Raw genomic sequence first — 18,631 nt, 5'->3', positions numbered from 1 at the left:
GAGGAGGTGCAGCCCCCTTAAAGGAAGGACAGTCCCCTCTGAGGGACAGACCTGCCGCCTGGAGGCTGGGGGAAGACCCATGACCCCGGGAGTCTACATGCTGCCTGGGGCCTGACCGGCTCCTTCTGCCTGTCCCCTCCGGAGTCCCCTCCCCCTCAGCAGCCCCAGCCACTTAACTTCTTGAGTTGCTTCAGGTTGCTGGAGCGGATGGCAGCCAGCAGCTGGTCTCGGGAGTTCTTCTCCTGGGCGGGGAGGACCTTGTCCCCCATCTTCCTCTGGGTGGCTGGCGAAAGCGAGTTCCTCAGGTTCTCCACCATGAGCGGCGGGGCCAGGGGAGGCGGTGGTGGGGGCGGGGCGGCGGGGGCACCCCCTCTCTTAGGCGAGTTCTTGGGAGAGGCCTTTGGAGACGGCTGGGGAGAGGGGCCGGGGGAGCCCTTGGCTGGCGCGCCGGCCTTGGGCACCTCCAGCAGCCCCTTCCTCTCCGCGGCCGCCTCCTGCGCCTGCCGCTCCTGCAGGCGCTTCTGGCGCTGCCTGTCCATGTTGCGGCTGAGCAGGTTGGTGACGGTCATGCGGGGCCCCGCCAGCTCGAAGTGGTAGCCCAGCTTGAGCAGGGTGGTGTTCTCCTTGAGCAGCCTGGCGATCTCCATCTCCGTCTTGCCGCCGCAGATGTGCCGCTGGTTGTGGAACCGCAGCTCGGTCAGCGCGCTGTTCTGCAGCAGGGCCCGGAAGATGGCCAGGATGCCCTTGCCCGTGATGTGGTTGGAGTCCAGGTTGAGGCTGGCGATGGTCCTGTTGCTCTTGAGCATCATGGCGATGGCGAAGGCCACGTGGTCGTCGGCGCGCGTGTTGGCCAGGGCGAACACCCGGACCGCCGTGTTGAACTCCAGGGCCTCGGCGAAGCGCACCAGGATCTCGTTGGTGATGCAGTCGGAGTTGTTGACATTCACCTCGGTCAGGCCGGGGTCGTTGCTCCGCACTCTCTCCAGGGGCTCGTCGAAGATGCTGGGCGCGGCCTCCTCCTCTGCCTGGGCCGGCCCCTCGGGGGGCTTGGCGGGGCCGCAGGGGGCCTGCTGCTCGGCAGCCTTGGTCTCCCTCTCTTCCGTGGGCCCCCTAGCGCAGGGGGGTGCCCCCTGTTTGACTTGGTCACCATCCTTTCCTGTGTCTGGGCCCCTGCTCTCTGGTCTCAGCTCCTGGCCCTCCTGCCTGGCAGCCTCAGGGTGCTCGACCCCGCCTTTTACCTTCCCGTCCTCTCTCTTCTTGTCCTTGTCCCTGCCTCTCGGCTCCTCCTCCTTCCTGGGGGCCGCCTTGCCGTCCGCCCACCCGACCCCCCCGGCCTCGGTCTTGTCCACGGCAGCCCTGACCCGGCCCCTGTCAATGCCCCGGAGCAGCTTCTCCTCCCTGGGCTGCTGGGCGCCTTTGCCCTCAGGGTCTTCTTGGTCTCTCGAGAAGCTTTTCTTCAGGGCCCCCCGCCTGGGCTCCCTCCCCAGGTCTGAGTCCCGCCGGGGGCCCAGGGCCTTTCTGCTGGCGTCGCTGCCCTTTTCCCCTCCGTCCTTGGCGTCTGTCTTGGTCTCTGCTTGCTTGCTTTCCTAAGAATGTGGAAAAGAAAAATAAACATGAGGAGCCGGCCCCAGGGGAACAGGACTGACGATGGGACCAGCGTGGGGAGCGCCTGTGTACCCGCCAAGGGGGGCACTGGGGAGGGAGCGGGCTCAGGCGGCGGAGCTGGGCTGACCAAAGTCCCCTTCCCGGGTCCCTGGGTCCCCCGGTCCTCAGGCCAGCGCTGCCCTTTCCCGCCCTGCCACGTGCAAGGATTGCGTCCAGGTGGGCCCTGCTGAGCCGCACAGGAACCTGAGGCGAGAGGAAAGCCCACTGAGTCTGGGCCCGTCTTTATTGACAACTTGGAAGCTGTGCTCCTCGGGGCTTTGGCATCTCACTTGATGTTTTTACGATAGTCATGAAAACATCACTCCTCTCGGCCTGGACGCTTTTTGGTGCCCCTGCCGTCCCGGACTGCAGCCTGTGCCGCACCTGCTGTGCCTGCCTCGCCCTGGGTCCCGCCCCGCCTGCCAGGGAGGTCAGCGGTCCTCAGACTCAGGGCCTCGACACCAGTCCCTTTTCACGTGGGGACGAAGGTCAGAGGGACTAACATAAAACTGCTGACACTGGCCCTGGCTGGTGCCGCTCAGTGGACTGAGTGCCGGCCTGCGAACCAAAGGGTCACCAGTTCCACTCCCAGTCAGGGCACAGGCCTGGGTTGTGGGCCGGGTCCCCAGTAGGGGGCGCACGAGAGGCAACCACACATTGATGTTTCTCTCCCTCTCTTTCTCCCTCCCTTCCCCTCTCTCTGAAAATAAATAAACAAAATCTTTAAAAAACAAACAAAACTGCTGACATTTTGTTCTCCCGCTGAGGGTGTTTCTACACTCTGCCTGCCGTCCCCACGTGTTGAAACTGGGCGTGACGGCAGACCGGACGTGGAGTGCACGAGGCTCTCTGATGATCCTCAACATCTTCCCTTTTTCTCCGGTGGAAACTTTGCTAAGGAGCCGGTGGGGCTGGCCGACCTCCGGGCCTAGGACCCCGTGGCCGCGCTCTGGTCACACACACACACACACACGCTGCGGAGCGGTGCCGCGGGGGCGGGTGGGCCGCGCAGCAGGGGCCACTTCTGCATGAGACAGCGCAGAAGTCGGGGCCTTGGGCGGACAGCACTTTTTCTCTGTATTGGAGGAGGCGGGGCGGCCGGCCCCGCTGAGAGCAGAGATGAGAGGAACCCACCAGCAACGCAGCGCCTGGCACAACTGGGGCCTTGGGAGCTCAGCGCGTCCTTCCTTCAAGGTCGGTAAGAGGCTGTGGCCTGGGTGTGAGGAAGGCATTCTGTCTTTCGGGGTGCTGGGGACCAGGGGACGGGGGACAGGAGGGATGGAGGACTCCGTCGCCCCCACTCCCCCCCGACGGGGTGGAGAGCCGGTCAGCCCTATGGAGACAGTTTGTACCTGCCGCACAAACCCAGGCAGCTGGGACTGGCCTGGGGCTTATTTAGCAGCAAAAGTCCTTGGCTCCCCAACTGGAGTCACAGCCGAGGGCCAAGGGGCACAGGGCCTGGTGAGACAGGCCCTTGGAATGTGCCCACCCCCTCCTGCCCCCTGGGCCCGGCGGCGGCAGCAGGAGCTGTGGGGCTGTGGGGAGGAGTGGCCCTCACACTGGCTCTGGCTCCCAGGGACTGGCTGTGACCCTGTGGGTCACCCTTCCAGGCTGGGGGACAAGGGGTGGTGACTCCACCCAACCTTGATTTGAAAGAGGGCGAGGAAGACAGGAAATGCACAGTCACAGGAACCTGAGGGAACCTCTCAGGTCAGGACATGCCTGTGGCCTGCGTGCAGTCTGGCCGGCAAACCGCCTCTCCCTCCCCACCCCCGTCCTTCCGATGGTCTCAGCGCGGGGCCCCTGCAGGAGCTCGGAGGTGGCGGCTGGGTGCAGCAGCCCCAAGCAGGTCCAGCCTCGCTGCCCCGGCTCTGCCTCGCCCCGGCCCCAATGCGCATGCGGCAAGGCCTCTCTGGCCCCAGTGCCCTGCCAGGCGCCCTCTGCGGAGTTCCCACGCCACTCCTGGGCCTTGAGTAGAGGAAACTGGGGATCTGGAGAGATGAGAACTTAACCAGTTTCACCCACAAGCTCAGGAACACCTGGGCTTCAGAGCACTAGCAGCAACCAGGTCACCTCCTCTGACCTTGCCCAGCCTCCCTCCGGTGCCCCGCTGCCCACGGCGCCCCGAGCCCAGACCGGCCCGGCCCACGTCAGATGGGGCTCCCTTCAGGGTGCCCCCCCACTCCCTCAGTGTACACCCCGGCCCTGCGGGATCTGCCACGTGTCTGTACTTGGGGAGCGGTGCCAAGCCTTTAAAAAGAACCTCGTGAAAAACAGGCTGGGGGCGGAGGGCTGATGAATTGGTTTCCTCCGAACAGAACTGCGGGACGAGCGGGCTGGTGGCTGCTGCAGCCAGAGGCCGCTTTGCCTTAAAAGGAGACGGAGCCCATCCAGAGCAGAGCGGGGCTGCCCCCTCCTCCTCCCAGCGGAGTCCGGGCCAACTGCTCTGCCTCCAGAACTGGGGGTGCGTCCTGCTGGCCCCCAGAGGTTGTTCTTGGCCTGGGCTCCTGCCTCTAGGCTCACTGGGTGGCTCGCCCCTTGTAGCGAGAGGTGCTCAGGTTAGATGTTTCCAGGGGCTTCCACGGAGCAGGGGCCTCTGGCCGAGATGATGCAGCAGCCGTGGGCTTCCCTTTGCGGGGGCGTTGGGCTGGGGCTGGTTTGGGAGTCCCTCCTGGAGGCGGGGGTGCAGAGGGGAACCCCTGGAGACCTCCAACGACCTGTGACACATGCGAGGACCCAGCTGTGCACCCTCCCCGTCTCCTCCAGGCCACATGGCCACGTGGCGTGGCTCTGCGTCTGTCCGAGGGTCGGGGCCCACGGGGAGGGTCTGCAGGTCCCGAGGAGCAGAACCCGGCCTTCTGGGCCTTGGGCTGCCTGGGCTGCCCCTCCGAGAGTTTCCTGACCGGAGGACATTGGCCACCTGCGTTGCGAAGGGGCAGAGGAGAGGAGCTGTCGCCTGACCCAAGTCCCTAAACCACAGGCGCTTGCCCAGCGAGCTCAGGCCACACCAGGCCCTCTCCTCGGTCCCAGAGCCGTCGCTGCGGCCAAGGTCTCTGCAGGGGAGCCTGCCCTGGGGGTTTTCAAGGAGACCCCACCTCCCAGGGGCAGCACCAAGACCGAGCCACCTCGGAGGTACAGAGCCCGGGGGAGGGGACTGCGTTTGTCCCTCCCCTGGCGCGAAGCCGAGGAGGTGCCACTGGGGTGTCAGGGCCTGCTGCGTTGTCTGCAGGTGGCCAGAATGTCCTGGCTCAGGCCCCTGGATGGGGGGCAGGGCTGTCCCCAGACTTCGGCTGAAGTCCCTGCGAACACCAACTGCCCAGGGCGTCCCCAGCGAGCTCGTCACGGGTCTGTGCGTTGCCTGCTTCTCCTCTGAGGAGGGCCGGGGCCAGGGCCACGCTCCCTGCAGCCACCTGGGGGCCTTCGGAGATGGGCCAGGGTCCTGGCTCTGCGAGGTCCCATGGGAGAGCGGCCCCCATGCCAGGTGGGTGTGAGGGCAGGACAGGCACAGGCCTGGGTTGTGGGCCAGGTCCCCAGTAGGGGGCGTGCGAGAGGCAACCACACATTCATGTTTCCCTCCCTCTTCTTCTCCCTCCTTTCTCATTTCTCTAGAAATAAATTAATAAAGTCTGTTTTTAAAAATTAAAAAAGGAAGGAAGAGGAGGGTGTGTGTGTTCCCTTTGGGGACACCAGTGAAATAAAGGTGGGGAAACACCGCCTCATGGACACTGGGGTGAAAAGGGGCAACTGAAATGTGGGGTGGCCGCCAGGAGCCAGGGGCAGGGCTGGCCTGGGGAGGCGGCGGCCCGTAGACAGACCCCCACAGGTGTGAGAGGCCAGCGCCAAGCCGCAGGTGACCGCTGTGTTCCCGTGTTTCTGCTTCTTGCCCAAGCACCGAGCAGCTGGGGCAGGTTCACCTCGAGCTAAGTAGCCGACCCCAGAGCTGCCGCCACACAGCGCGGCCCTCTGGTGGCCCCTCCCTGGGCTGCCGCGGAAACCCGTCTCTGAGACTGAGGCCGGGGGGGACCCCCAGCTCCCCAGGTCGCCGGGGCCTCCTGCTGCAGGGAGGGTGCGGGGGTGAGGGAGTCTCACATCCTGCACCACGGACGGCATCACTGCTGAATGCGGACACTTCCCAAAGGAGGAACTCGGAATGTCCTTCCTTCTCAAGGCAGGACAGCATGCCAGCGAGTGGCCGACCCCGTCTCGGGGACCCACTTATCCGCGGACAGGCGTGGGGCCGCTCCCTGGGTCCGAGGTTGGGGCCGACGGTGCTGTGACTGGCTGTGCACGCCTGATCGAGGGCCGGGATCCATGGGAAGGGTCTGTCCCAGGCCCCACTTTCAGTCCCGCGGGTGTGTCCTCGGCGCTGACTTATCTGCACCCCCTGCTCCAACCCTGCGTGTGCGTCCCGTGCTGGTGGGAGCCTGGCCCTCTGTCCAGCCCATGGCAGGCCACACTGTTCCTTCACCGGTGCCCAGGCCGAAGGCCAGGTCCTGGGCTTTGCTCTGAGGCGCACTTGGGGTCATTGCCCTCCCAGGCTCCGGTAAGGGCTCCGCAGAAGCGTGGCCACGGGTGGACGCAGGGAGCTTTCAGGAAGTGAGCTGCTCACAGCTGTGTCTCTGCCCCTCGGACCTCCTGCTCCACGCCCCTGAGGACCGGCCCCTCTACCTGCTTCCCAGGAGTAAACAGAAACCACGGACAGACCAACAGATGGACAGGCAGGATGTCAGTGCTGAGCAGGAGACTGGCGGGTCTCAGGCCATGCCTGCAGCCTCTGGTTCATCGTTACCTCCCGGGACCATCCCCGTCTCTGGGGCTGAGTGGTGGCTAAGAGAAGCCCGGTGGTGGTGACCCTGGGGCAGGACGACGTGTTCAGACGCCGTCCTCAGACCTGGCTCCCACGGGGAGCGGACGCCACCCCCTTCAGTGTGAGTGGGTGCGAGGTGTGCAGCGTGGTGGGCTCCGGCGTGAACCGTCCCACCAGCCAGAACCCCGAGTCTTTGAGGAACAACAAATGGGAGGGTCACCCGGCCACAGGGAGCCCTGTGTGGTCCTCACTGCCCCAGCACCGGGCGGAAGGGGGGCCCTTTGCCGCCCCACGTGCGGCCAGGCCTGGCCGTGCCACTGTCCCGCCTGGCGGTTCTGGGGCACCTGTGAGTGTACAGGCTTAAGGCCCTGGCGTCTGGCGGCCGTCCCTGCAGCCAGCAGCCAGTGACTCATCCTGGGACGCTCGCACAAACCCATTTTTGGAGAAACTGGGAAGTCTCTTCGTAGAAACAAACAAGTCCCGTGAGCGCCCTGCCCCCAACACGCCTGTGGCCACTCTCTGCTGCTCCTGTCCCGTCCTCGGAGAGGCTGCAGACTGCCCTAAGGAGCCACTTACGTGGACGCTACGTGTCTGGAGGGCCGGGTCCTCGAATGTTCCTCACGCCGAGTGGGCTGCGAGGGAGCCCTGGCCCCACAGCCATCTCTGCCGGCTCCAAGCCGGAGGGCTGCCTGGCCTCTCCCGCAAGCCCCGGGCTGCAAAGGGTCTGTGCTCACTGTGGTCATCGCGCATGCTAACAGTTCCTGAACGAGGGTCCTGGCAGATCTGTGGCTGCCCCGGGCCTGAGAGACACAGGGACAGGGAGGCTGGGGTGGAGCCCACCTCTGCCGGCTGTACTCACCACCTCGGAAAGGGTGCCCCAGCTTCGGGCCCCTCAGCGACCTCAGTCCTGACTTCCTGCCTCCGCACCTCGGCCCTCGGTCCACCTCCCCAGCACCCTCACACCAGCCCCTGACCGCCTCAGGCCGGGCCACCGCCCCTCTGGCCCCCTGTCCTGCCTCTCTCCACGCCATGTGCGCCCTGCAGCGTGAGGCTCTTCCTGAGATGCCAGTCTGATCTGGACGGAGCCCAGACCTCCGGGCCTGGCGTGCACCTGCCCCACCCGTCTGCGCCGGCCTCCGCCGCCCAGCCCCACGCACTTGGCCCGGTCACACGAGGAACACGCGCCCTCCCCCTTCAGCCTCACTGCCTCGAGGCCACGTCTGGCTCTGGCCTTTAGACCGAGCGTCTCCCCCCTCGATGCCTGGCTGCTGTGGGAAACAGCACTTGTCCGGGCTCCTCAGGGTGCCCGCCTCCCTGCTGCCGCTTTCCGACCCCTGGCCTGCCTGTCTCAGCTACGTGCGGCCCCAGGCAGGCTACTTCGGGCGTGAATATTTCCCTGTGTATTTTTTCTTTTTCAGGAGATAGCTTCCACACTACTCTCTCACCTAACAAAATGAGTAACTCCTCGTAACGGCCCCTCCTCACAGGGCCTCGAGGGCTGGCAGCCACCCGTCCGCACTACTCCAGCCAACTTGCCTGTCGCTGGACTCGATGGTGAGCAGCTTGTGGACAGGAGCCGGCCCTCCCTCTGTCCCCAGTACCTGGCCTGGCGGAGGGCCGTGCACGTAACAAGCACTTGCTGGGGTGCAATGACACCATTTCAGTCCCCTGCAACGGCCCCGGCACGCCGGCTGTGCCCAAACGCTGCCGGCGACACGGAGCTCAGCCCTCCCTGTTCACAACATGAGCAGACTCAGAGGCCCCAGGGGCCTGTGCACACAGGTGCCCTCTCTGCGCAGGGGCCTCTGGGGTGTCTGAGACGCTCCGGCCAGGGCAGCGCATCAGTTCGATTGAGCCCCTGAGGGGAGAGGGGGAGAAGGGGAGAAACGTGTGACTTCCAGGAGCACGGCACACGGGGGCTCGAGAAGCTCTCTGTCTCCGAGGGGCTGCGGAGGCAGCGCTGAGAGACGAGGCTGGAGCCCGCAGATGGCAGACAGCCTACCTTGGGCCGACTGCAGTGGAGATGGTGCGGATCTGTAGCCAGAGTGGGGGCATCAGACTTGGACTTGACAGTGAGTCCTGGCAGGTGCCTGGGAATGGCCTTGCGGCCGGGAGAGACGGGAAGGAAGGAGATGGGTTGGAGGCCATCACTGAGGTCCGGGCGGGAGGCGCTGAGATGCTGGGCCCAGGTTGAGCAGGGAGCCTGAGGAGCACGAGGAGGAGGAGGAGGTGATGGGAGCGTCTTCCTTTCTTCTTCGGACAGAAGCACTGCTTTGCAGGTGATGTGACGTGGCGTGGCATCGTGGGGTTTGTCCGGTTTGGGCGGGGCCCCTGGAAGCAGGAGGTGGGCCTGGTCATCCTCCCCCGACCTGAGGTTCTCCAGGGCCACCGTCCGGCTCTCTTTGTAGGAGGTAACGATTCTCTCCCCCCAGACAAAGGGGCCCAGGCACGTCCGGTCCACCGTGGCTGTGGCCGCACAGACTGATGGCTCCCAGAGCCACAGGGGGAGGGGGGCGGACCCTCCACCGTCAGGAACTGGGCCCTGGGCTGGGGGTCTCTGGCCAGTGCACGACCACCGGCCTCATTTCTGGGTCCAGTTGATGTCCCCCCCGCACCCCTGGCTTTGCACCTCTGTGTGAGGGGGGCACTGTGCTAAGGGCTCTGTTTATACCCCGGGCTTGGCCAGCTCCCTCTCCGGGGACGGGCGCCACCGGCCAGAGCAAGGAGCCTGGTGCTGCGGATCTGTTTGGGCCTCAGGAAGTGTGTCTGTTGGGAGCCCCGTCCATGTCCAAATAAAGGCAAAGGGCCTGACCCAGCCGTCCCCGGGCTGCGATAGCATCCGCTGAGCATGGTGCTTAGGGAGGGCTTTCAGGGACACGCGAAAAGGACCGTAAGGTGACTTTTTAGAAAGTAGGAGACAAAATGTACGTGATGTGTACGTGTGAATCTCGGCCACAAAGGAAAGGTGGACACAGGAACGCACGGCGCTCATCTCCTCTCGGCGAGTAAGGCAGACCGTTGCTGGCCGCTTCCCTCTCTCCGGTGCTCGGCATGTGGTCCACAAGGAGCCTGACTACACGACAGCTGGGGGGCATTTCTGAAGCAGCCGCCCCTGTGCTGCTGCCCTCCAGGTCAGTGGTGCGGGGCCTGGGGACCACCAGGAAGTCCCCCCCACCGGCAAGGTGCTTGACCCCTGGGACGCTGGCGTCTTCTGGGCTCTGGGGACTGAGGAGTGACAGCTGCTCCCAGGGCAGTGAAGGAGCAGGGACAGGCCGCCCAGCGCCATGCAGAAGGCAGGGATGCTGCCGCTCTGCTGTGAGCCCCGGGCAGCGGGGGCCCAGGAGGGAAACCAAGCCCTCGGTGCCTGAAGCTGCCCTCGTAGGTGATGCATTCATCTCTTTCCTGGGTGTCGAGCTCAAGACCTGCTGGTTAGCTTCTTTGGGGGAACGGAGGAAACAGTAGCCCCATTGGCCTCGTCTGGGGCTAACTCTCCTGCGGTGCTCCGGCTGGGGGCCCGGGCCTGGCTGGCCGCTGCCCTTGGCTCTGGCCTCGAAGCTTTGGCTGCGGCGGGTGTAGAACCGGCCTGTGCAGACCTCTGGGCCGCCGCGCCCACTCTTCCCGATGCCATCCTTCCGCGGGGTCTGCTCACGGCAAGGCCCTGCAGGGGCCATGCTACGTCTGGCAGATCTGGAGATTTCTCCAGCATTTTGGGGAAGGGTCCAGACGATGGGAACCGGCGGCCTCAGCAAATTATTAATATCTGGTTGAGGGTCCGTCTGTGGCCCCAGAGGGCAAACCTGTGTGGGTCAGACTGGAAATGTCAGCCTGCAGCCTCAGGTCCCCAGAGAGCTGGGGACACGAAGAGCCAGAGGAGGAAGGAGAGACGGAGTCAGTTAAAAGCCAGTGCTCCAGGCCCTTCCCGTCCAGGATCGCCAGCAGGCCAGCCCTCAGCTCCCAGGCTGGGGCCTTCGCCCTGGTCTCTCGGGCCATCTACAAAGCTGAAACAGAGGCGCCCCTGCCAACTGTCCCTTTCCTGGAGGGTCTGATCACAAAATCGTTCCAAACAGGCTCCAAAGAGCATTGCGAAGGTGCAACTTCTGCGGGTTCAACCCAGCAGGACCAGAAGGGCACCTGCTCACCCCTCGTTCATTCAACAGACACTCAGAGAGCCGGGCGCCACGCTCGCCGCAGGGGCCTGGAAGGACACAGGCGGGCCCGGTCCTCACAGATAGCTGAGTGCGTGGGGTACGAGAGGGAGAGCACGCGGTGCGGGGGCTGTCGCCCTGATGGGGGGTGATGGCAGGGCAAAGGCATCAGGGAGGAAGATGAAGCACAGGGCCCTGGAGAGCTGAGGGCCAGGGCCAAGGGGACCAGGAGCTAGAGAGGCGGGGTGTCAGGCGGCAAGGGCCCCCCACTGAGCCGTGCTGAGGGGCTTGTGGGCAGCAGAAGGCCTGGACGCAGCACGGTGCTGTCCCTTGGTGACGAGGCCCCGGCTGCTGTGGGGAGCCTGGGTCACAGTGGGGCAGGACACTGGGGGGTCGGGGCTTTCTTCTAGCTGGTAAAGGATGCGGGTGACGGAGTTGGTACAGGGAAGAGGCTGATTTCAGGGGCACAATTGCCCAGAGAGTCTGGGGAGCCTGGGGGGGAGGTGGAGTGGCTCAGTCCAAGTGGTGACCTAGGTGCTCTCCTGCTTAACCTCTCTTCCCCACGGTGCAGAGGCGGGGGAGCAGGCCCGGGGCTGGGGAGCGGGGGCGGAGTGATGGCTGCTTTATTTTTAGACGGGCTGAATTTGAGACACTCGAGGAGTCCAGGAGGCAAGAGAATGATCTAGAACTCAAAACAGAGATCTAGGCCAGAGATGGAGTAGGCACGTGGCGGCAGCTGACCAGGGCCCTGGAGCACAACCGGGCTTAGGTCAGAGGGAGAGAGGCCCTGAGAGAGGGGACGGGGGACGAGCTGCTGATGGAGAGGAGCCGGTGAGGGGGTTGTCCCGGCAGTGAGTCGGCGAGCAGGCCTAGTCCCCTGGGTCCAGCGACAGTGAAGTCCTTGGAGACAGGCCCAAGCTGACGTCAGTCAGCGAGGGGCGGGGTAGGGACCTGCAGTGGGCAGCCTGGGATGGGTCGGGGTGGGGGCTGCCCCTCCATGAGACAGAGGGGGCGGGGAGCCAGCCCTATGGAAGCTTATCCGTTCCCAGGTGGCAGAAGAGGAACAGGAAGGTCTTCTCACCTGAGGGCCTCAGGTTTCTCGGTGTAATACGGCACCCGGCCCTCTGCTGAGGGTGGTGGCAGAGCCCGTGGGACCAAGGGCTCAGAGGCGAGGGCGTCTTCCTTGGGAGGGAGAGAGGGGCCTGCTCGGGCTTTGTGGGAGGCCTGGGCTGGAATCCACAGTGTCCTCTGTCCAGGTGTGACCAGCAGCTGGAGGGGTGGGGCCTGAGCACGCGGCCGAGGCTGGGAAGGAGCACAGTCAAGCCAGAGCTGGACAGGAAGGTGGGCGGGTGGGTCCTCCTGTCCTCGCTGGAGTTGGCACAGGGAGGCAGAGGAGGCGGGGCTCCCTCCGCACCTGGCCAGCCCGCCCCGCCCCGCCAGCGGACACGTGTGCGTGTGAAAATGCTGCTGATGCCACGTTCTCCTCTGGTCTCGCCCGTGACTCCTTTGCTTCCCAGAAACAAGGTGCAGATGAAGGAGGCTGGTCCGCACTCTGCGTCGGCCGTGCCCAGCTCCCGCTCCCCCGGGTCGCACATCCCCTTGGCGAGTGTGAGCCACTCCCCACCCATGTGGCCGGGTGCCGTCCCTGCCTTGTGCAGCACCTCATGAGACCGAGTGCGGCAGGTCTGCTGGCCTCCTTGGAGCCCCTGCCTGCCTCCTGCCTGCCCCACGCTCCTCCTCTGGCAGCGCCTGGGTCGCGGCCCCTGCCCTCTGCATCCACACTCTCACCCCAATTCAGTGTCCCATGGGCCTCGAACACCCTGCATGAACCTCCAGCCCTGCCTCCCCGCTGAGCTCCAGGCTTGCTGCCTCCCCAGGACAATCCGCCCTCTCAGAGGAGCTGACCTTGTTTGAATCAGAACTCTCATCTCCTTCGAACCACCCCTCCGCTGCTGCCTCCTCTCTCAGCAGATGGCATCCGATTCGCCAGGAGCCGGGGCAGGGTGGGCGGGTCCCACTCCTCGCTACCCACTACCCGGGTGTCAGCCAGGCCGGCCAGGGGAGAGCTCCCTGTGCCTGACCACCCCTCAGGCCTCCCTGAGCTCACGCCTGTGCCCCCTCCTCCGGGGGCCCCTCCTCCTGGAGCTGGGGGGTCACGCGGTGCCCTGCTCAGGACCCTCCCCTGACGTCCCTCCTGCAGCCAGTGGCTGCCCAAAGGCCGGCATCACCGAGCCCTGCTTGCCTCCTGGGCTGCAGCTCCTCAACCCTCCGCTGAGCCCACTGGCTCTGGCCACACCAGTCTGGCCCTTCCTCTGACCAAGCAGACCTGCTCCCCCATTCCCCGCCCCCCGAGGCTTCTGTGTCTGCTGTCCCCTCAGCCCGACCGGTGGCCGGTTCCTCAGGCCCCTGGCTCAGCTCCAATGCTTGTCAGCGTCCTCCCTGGCCACCTGTGCTCTCTGCTGAACCTGCATGCTCCTGCTTCATGACACACACATGTCACATGTGCATGTGCCACGCATGATCGCTGAGAGGCGCAGTAACCTGTTCAGGTCACACAGCCGGCAACCAGCAGGCAGGGCCCAACCCAGGTCCTCTGGGCTCTGAGGACACTGCCCCAAACACCAGACTCCGTACATCCTCACCCAGAGCTTCGTGGGAGCTCCACCCCCACCCCCACAGTTGCACCTCTCGCTCGCTCAGTGGCCTCGGGCAGGGGTCCCACTTAACCTGGAAGTGAAGGCTGAAGACCTAGCAGGCTGAGGAGCCCTGGGCTCTGGGAGGGGGGGGAGGGGACGGACGGGGGAGGCTGTGGGAGCAGGAGGCCGTCTGTCTATCCGGCTGTTTGTAAACAGTGTCCTGACGACCGCGGGCCCCAGGGACAGTGGGCCAGCGCCCTGCCAGAGCGTCCCTGCCCTTCACAGAAGGTGCCGGCACGCAGGAGGATCCGCCCCGGGTGGGCTCGGGCTCCTCGGCCTCCACGTTCCCTCCCTCCTCCCTCTGACTTCTTCCCCCGGGGGTGGGGGTGGGGGGGAAACTCTTTACAAAAGGTTGACTGGCGCAGATGTGGGCGTAAAGTCTGCAGCGTGAGCCTCACGTCCACTCTGTCCTCCAGGGCCACTGTCGGTGACCTGGGGCTGCTGGGGCCCTTCCCACTCACGGGCTAAGTCACTGGCCCCAGGAACCAGCAGCTCTGCCCGCCCTGTGACGGCTGCAGAGGCACTGGGTGGCGCAGCTCACAGTCCCCCACCCACTCATGGGAGCCCCCAGTGCACGGGCTTAGGGAGAGCTGGCAGCAAGCGGCCCGGGACCCTGGGCTGTTGGTGGCCACACCCAGGAGCTCGCCGGCCCTGAGGGAGCGGCCGCTCTTCATCCAGACCCTCTCCTCTGACCAACAAGATGGCAGGGCCATCTTGTGTTACAGCCCAGGACCTTGCTGGCCGGCCGCCCGGGCAGGCCCCCCAGTGTCGGCGTCTGGCCCCCTGCCCCGCCACGCAGGCTCACGCATGCAGACTTCACAAGCAGGACGGCAGCCCTGCCCCTGGCCTTCTGGGCCTCCAGGCTCTGCCCTCGGCGGACACCCCAGTCTCCCAGGAAAGGGAGGCCGAGGTCGGGCAGACAGGCTGGCTGAGGGCTTTGTCCCCACTGGGGATCTGCTCAGATGCACCCCTTCCTGCCTCAGCCCGGAGACCCCGAAGCCCCCAGCCTGTGAGATGCTGGTAGCAGCCCCCCGTCCAGCCCCATCAATGGGAGGCAGACTGGACCCCTGACCACCAACAGCCCCTCACAATTGAGCCATGTCCTCGCTCCTCTCAGCTGGCCCTGCCTCCCTGTCTCTGCACTTTCACCCTGCTGGGCGCCTGCTTCTGCCTCCCGGGGCAGCAAGCCCCACACCTCTTCTGCCCTCCCCAGCAGCCTCCAGGGCTATTTTGGGTGTGTACCAGTCGGGGTTAATCCCCTTAGTCCAGGGCACCACCGACAGGGCCCAACCCCACAAAGGGCGATCGGAGGGTTCGGGCAGCAGCCTCGGCCTCCCCAGCGTCCCCATCCCTGGGGAGAGGCCTTGGACGCTGGGCCGTGACCTGGGTCGGGAGGGGGAGGTTCGGGCGAGGCTCTGCAGGCCAGCGAGCAGAGGGGAAGGTCAGCAGGTCGGTGGGGTGCTTTTGGTGAGCTTCTCTTTACCCTGGGGAGCACCTGGAAGCGCTCCCTGCACCCCGGCGCAGCCGCCTGCTCCTGGCTGCGGCAGGTGCTAATCCCCAGCGTGGTAGTGCAGGAGGAGCTCGGGGAGGCAGGCTGGGAAGGAAAGCGGACACACGAGTTGACCCAGAGGGGATCCGGTTCCCGAAACCTGAGCCAAGGGCAGGGTTTCACCACCGTTGGCTGCACACCTGCCCAGGGGCTCTGTCTTCTACCCGAGGGGCGGACCCGGATGGACCTGCTGCTGAGAGCTGAGAGCTCTGCCCCTTTAAAGGGGGGCAGGAAAGCCAGGGGTCAGCTCTGCCAGGCCCCAGCCCGCCTCACCTACACCCCTGCTACCCTTGGCTGACCAAGCAGAGGCTGAGAAAGAAAACAGAAGTGACAAGGAGGTGCCCCGGTTGCAGTCTTCACAACAGGTGTGGTCCTGACCCACTGGGAGGAAGCGGGGCCTGAGACCCCAAAGACAGAGAAGTGTTGATCTGGAGGAGTCCAGGGTGGGGGTGGGGGGACACATTCATGACAGAGGTCATGCCCCCCATAGCCTAGACCCCCCATAGCAGAGCTGGAGCATGAATCTCGGGTCCCCCTCCCTAGGGAGATCCAGGGCTTAAGACACACACTGGTTTCTGCTTATAAAAGAATGAGCACAACCCTGGCTGGTGTGGCTCAGTGGATTGAGCGCCGGCTTGCAAACCAAAGAGGTGCCGGATCGATTCCCAGTCAGGGCCCGGGTTGCAGGCCAGGTCCCCAGCAGGGGGTGTGCGAGAGGCAGCCACACAAGGATGTTTCTCTCCCTCTCTTTTTCCCTCCCTTCCTGTCTGTCTAAAAATAAATACATAAAACCTATACAAGAACAAGCATGGAAATGCCCAGAGAGTGGGGAGAGTCGCCCGTTTCCCCACCTTGGGCCCCGTCCTCTGCCTCAGCCCACTCAAAGCCAGGTCCCTGGTCCCGCCAGCATCCCAGGGACAGGTCAGTGTCCTGTCCGCAAGAGGAGGGTCCTTTTCCAAGTGCAGCGTCCCCCAGGGCCTCATCCCGCCTGTGAGGGACTAACTGCAGCCCTGAGCACCAGGCAGGACTTGCTTCCCCTGATCCGCACCTGCTCATAATCGCTTAACAGTTTTACAGAGCGGACTCTCAGGCCTGCGGCTCAGGACACGCCCTGCACTCCACCAGCCTCACTGCCTCCTAGGCCCTGGGACTGGGAGAGGACAGCCCGTCACCACGAGGGAAAGCGGCCCTGAAGGTGTCTTCTCCTGCAGAGGGTGCCCCTGCGTGCATGCACACATAGGCACTCAGCCCCCAGCTCCCTACCCCGGGCTGTCTGCACAAACAAGTGTGTGCCTGGGTGGGCCTGGAGGGGGCTGGCGGGGAGGGGCGCGGGCCATGGTGTTGACTGGCTGAGGAAAGAGGCCTGTGAGGGTGAGACTTCCAGAAGGGCAGAGCCCCTCGCCGGCTCTTGTGTTGGGAGGGACCGGCAGCTGTTTGACTCCAGTCTGGGGGCACCCCATGGGAACCTGAAGGCCCCGGGCACAGGGGGGTCACGCACACAGAGCTGGAGGACTGGGGGGAGCCAGGGCCCAACTGCAGACGGGGAGCGGGTTCCCAGCGGGGCATTTGGAGCAGGGTGAGGCCTTGGGGTGCATTTCCTTTCTTCCCCGTGTTTGCTGACCAGACCCTCACAGCAGGGCGCCTGCCCCTCTCATTGCCCTGACCCACCGGGAGGAAGCGGGGCCTGAGACTCCAAAGACAGAGAAGTGTTGATCTGGAGGAGCTCGTTTTAGGGTTCACTCATTGTTTCGCTCATTAGTGTCCTCTGTCACCCAGAGGACAAGGGACCCCTGACTCCCCAGTCTCCCCGCTTCTTGGCAAGGCCTTAACCATGGCCAGGGTGGGGACTGGGGGTGGCACAGCGTCAGAGCCGGATCCGCTCCCCCCACACTCTCCCATCTCTACGTGTGCACCAAGCCAGGGCTGCAGCCACAGCCTGCTCGGTGACGAGAGTCCGGGTCCGCAGTCACCATGCCCAGACAGACGTCCCACAGAAAACGTGGCCCTTCTCAGCTTCCACGTGAGGACAAACCCGTCGCCAAAGCTCTGAGCCCCGGTTTCCACGAGAATTGAGGGGGCTGAACTTTTTCTGGCCAGAATTCACAAGTAATAGACAATGTGCGAGGGGCCGGCGGCAGGTGCTGAGTGGGGGGACCGGCGCGGAGGCTGGACACCGGCGCCCTGAGGAACAGCCGCCCCCACGGACGGGGGTCCCTGCAGAGTCCTCCACAGGTGCAGCGAGCCCGGTGTGTCCCCAGAAAAAGTCACAAACCAATGGACACAGAGAACCGCACGCCTGCCCAAGACGACGGGGACCAGCTGTGCATGCACCCACCGAAAGGCTCACCGCCCTCCTGGGGGACAGGCTGCGGGACCTCCCTTCCTGGCCCAGCAAAGGGGCCCCGGGGCTGATAAAGCCCTGACTGTGGTGGGGGGGGGGTTGGACGTTCCTCTGGAGGCTCCCCCAGAAAGCGCAGCCCCCCACTTCTGGGAATGACATACCCTCCCACCTCCCATTGCTGTGGGAGACCCCCCCCCCAACCAGAGGGCTTCACAGGAGCCACTCTCTGCGAAGAGGGCTCAGTCCTCCTTGCCTGGCTGCCCGAGACAGGGAGCATCTTGTCCTTCCTCCCCGCTCGCTGGTCTGCCCACAGCCCCTCTGACCTGCGTTCTGCCAGCGTCTCTCACCCCTGCTTCTCCAGGAAACTGGGGCCGACGGTCACAGTGCCAGCTCAGGCAGGGTGTCGCCTCTGCGTCCCCATCCCTGTGAAGTGTGAACCCTGGCCTCCCGCCCTCTGCCCGCGCCCCCTCCAGCCCCGCTCACTCACGTCCAGGGAGAGCTCCCTCTGCAGAAGTTTCTTGGTCTCCTTTTCGCAGAAGCTGAGCATGGCCTCCCGGTTGTAGGCTCCCGTGGACGGCTTCTCCGTCAGGTTCCGCTGCCGCAGCCCCACGGGGACGCTGCTGTCGGGGTCAGCCACGTCCAGCTCCTTCTCCAGCTCCTCCATCTCCTCAGGGGACAGGGTGGACAGCAGGCTGTCGATGTCGGGGTCCTCGCTCACCTGCCGGCGGTACTTGGCTACCTTGGACATCTTGGCAAAGCGGCTGCGGCTCTGGCAGGGGCTGCGGCAGTCCTGGTGGGCCGAGGCGGGGAGGGACAGGCTGGTGTGGATGCAGCAGAGTGGGCTTGGGAGCAAACCCTCCGCTGCTGAGGACGGGCTCCGGGCCCTGCGTGCCGCAGGTGCTGTACTGTGGACTGGGATCGTGGTCTCCCCGGGCACGGGGCTAGTGGGCCTGGCTGGTCTGCCCGGCGGCCAATAAGACCGAGCCACTGCCCGGCCCTGAGAGGAGAGGCCAATCCCCCAGTGGGGGCGGGCCTGCCTTGCGGTCTGAGCGGCTTGAAACTTGAGGACGTTCCAGGGAATCTTGGAGCGCGGCGTGACCAAATTTAGTACAGAGCATTTAGCCTTTTAAAGACAAGGGGCCACGCTATGAGAAAAAGATGCAAAAATGCAGAGGCCGGCAGAAGCGGGTTGGAGCCAGGGAGAGCCAGGAGAGAGGGACAGCCAGCCCGGGGTTGGTGCTGGTTCCAGCGCATATTTCACTCCTCACCCCCACCCCCGCCCCGCGCTCCGCTGCCTGGACGCCCTGTGGTCGGTGCGTGGCCCACTGACCCCTTTCTCCTGTGTTTGGCCCTGCAGTGGGGGGTGGGGATGCTCCCAGCCCTTTACAGCCCAGGAAGCACATCCCGGTGAGGACCGTGCCTGCGGGAACCTGGCGCTGAGCACCAGCA

General features: G+C 65.1%; 1 protein-coding gene across 1 annotated transcript; it reads right to left on the bottom strand.

Annotated features, from left to right (window-relative positions):
• Positions 1-155: 155 nt before the first annotated feature.
• Positions 156-18,392, bottom strand: LMOD1 (leiomodin 1). The gene is made up of 2 exons (XM_024576067.3): positions 17,670-18,392; positions 156-1,586 (listed from the first exon to the last, which is right to left on the bottom strand). The coding sequence occupies exons 1-2, from the start codon at positions 17,928-17,930 to the stop codon at positions 156-158; spliced, it is 1,692 nt and encodes a 563-aa protein (XP_024431835.3). The 5' UTR covers positions 17,931-18,392.
• Positions 18,393-18,631: the final 239 nt, after the last annotated feature.

This window comes from Desmodus rotundus, chromosome 10 (genome assembly GCF_022682495.2).
Source record: "Desmodus rotundus isolate HL8 chromosome 10, HLdesRot8A.1, whole genome shotgun sequence".
In the NCBI taxonomy this organism is placed as follows: Eukaryota; Metazoa; Chordata; class Mammalia; order Chiroptera; family Phyllostomidae; genus Desmodus; species Desmodus rotundus.
Note: the sequence above shows the minus strand (reverse complement) of the source record. Positions and strands in the feature narration are given on the sequence as shown.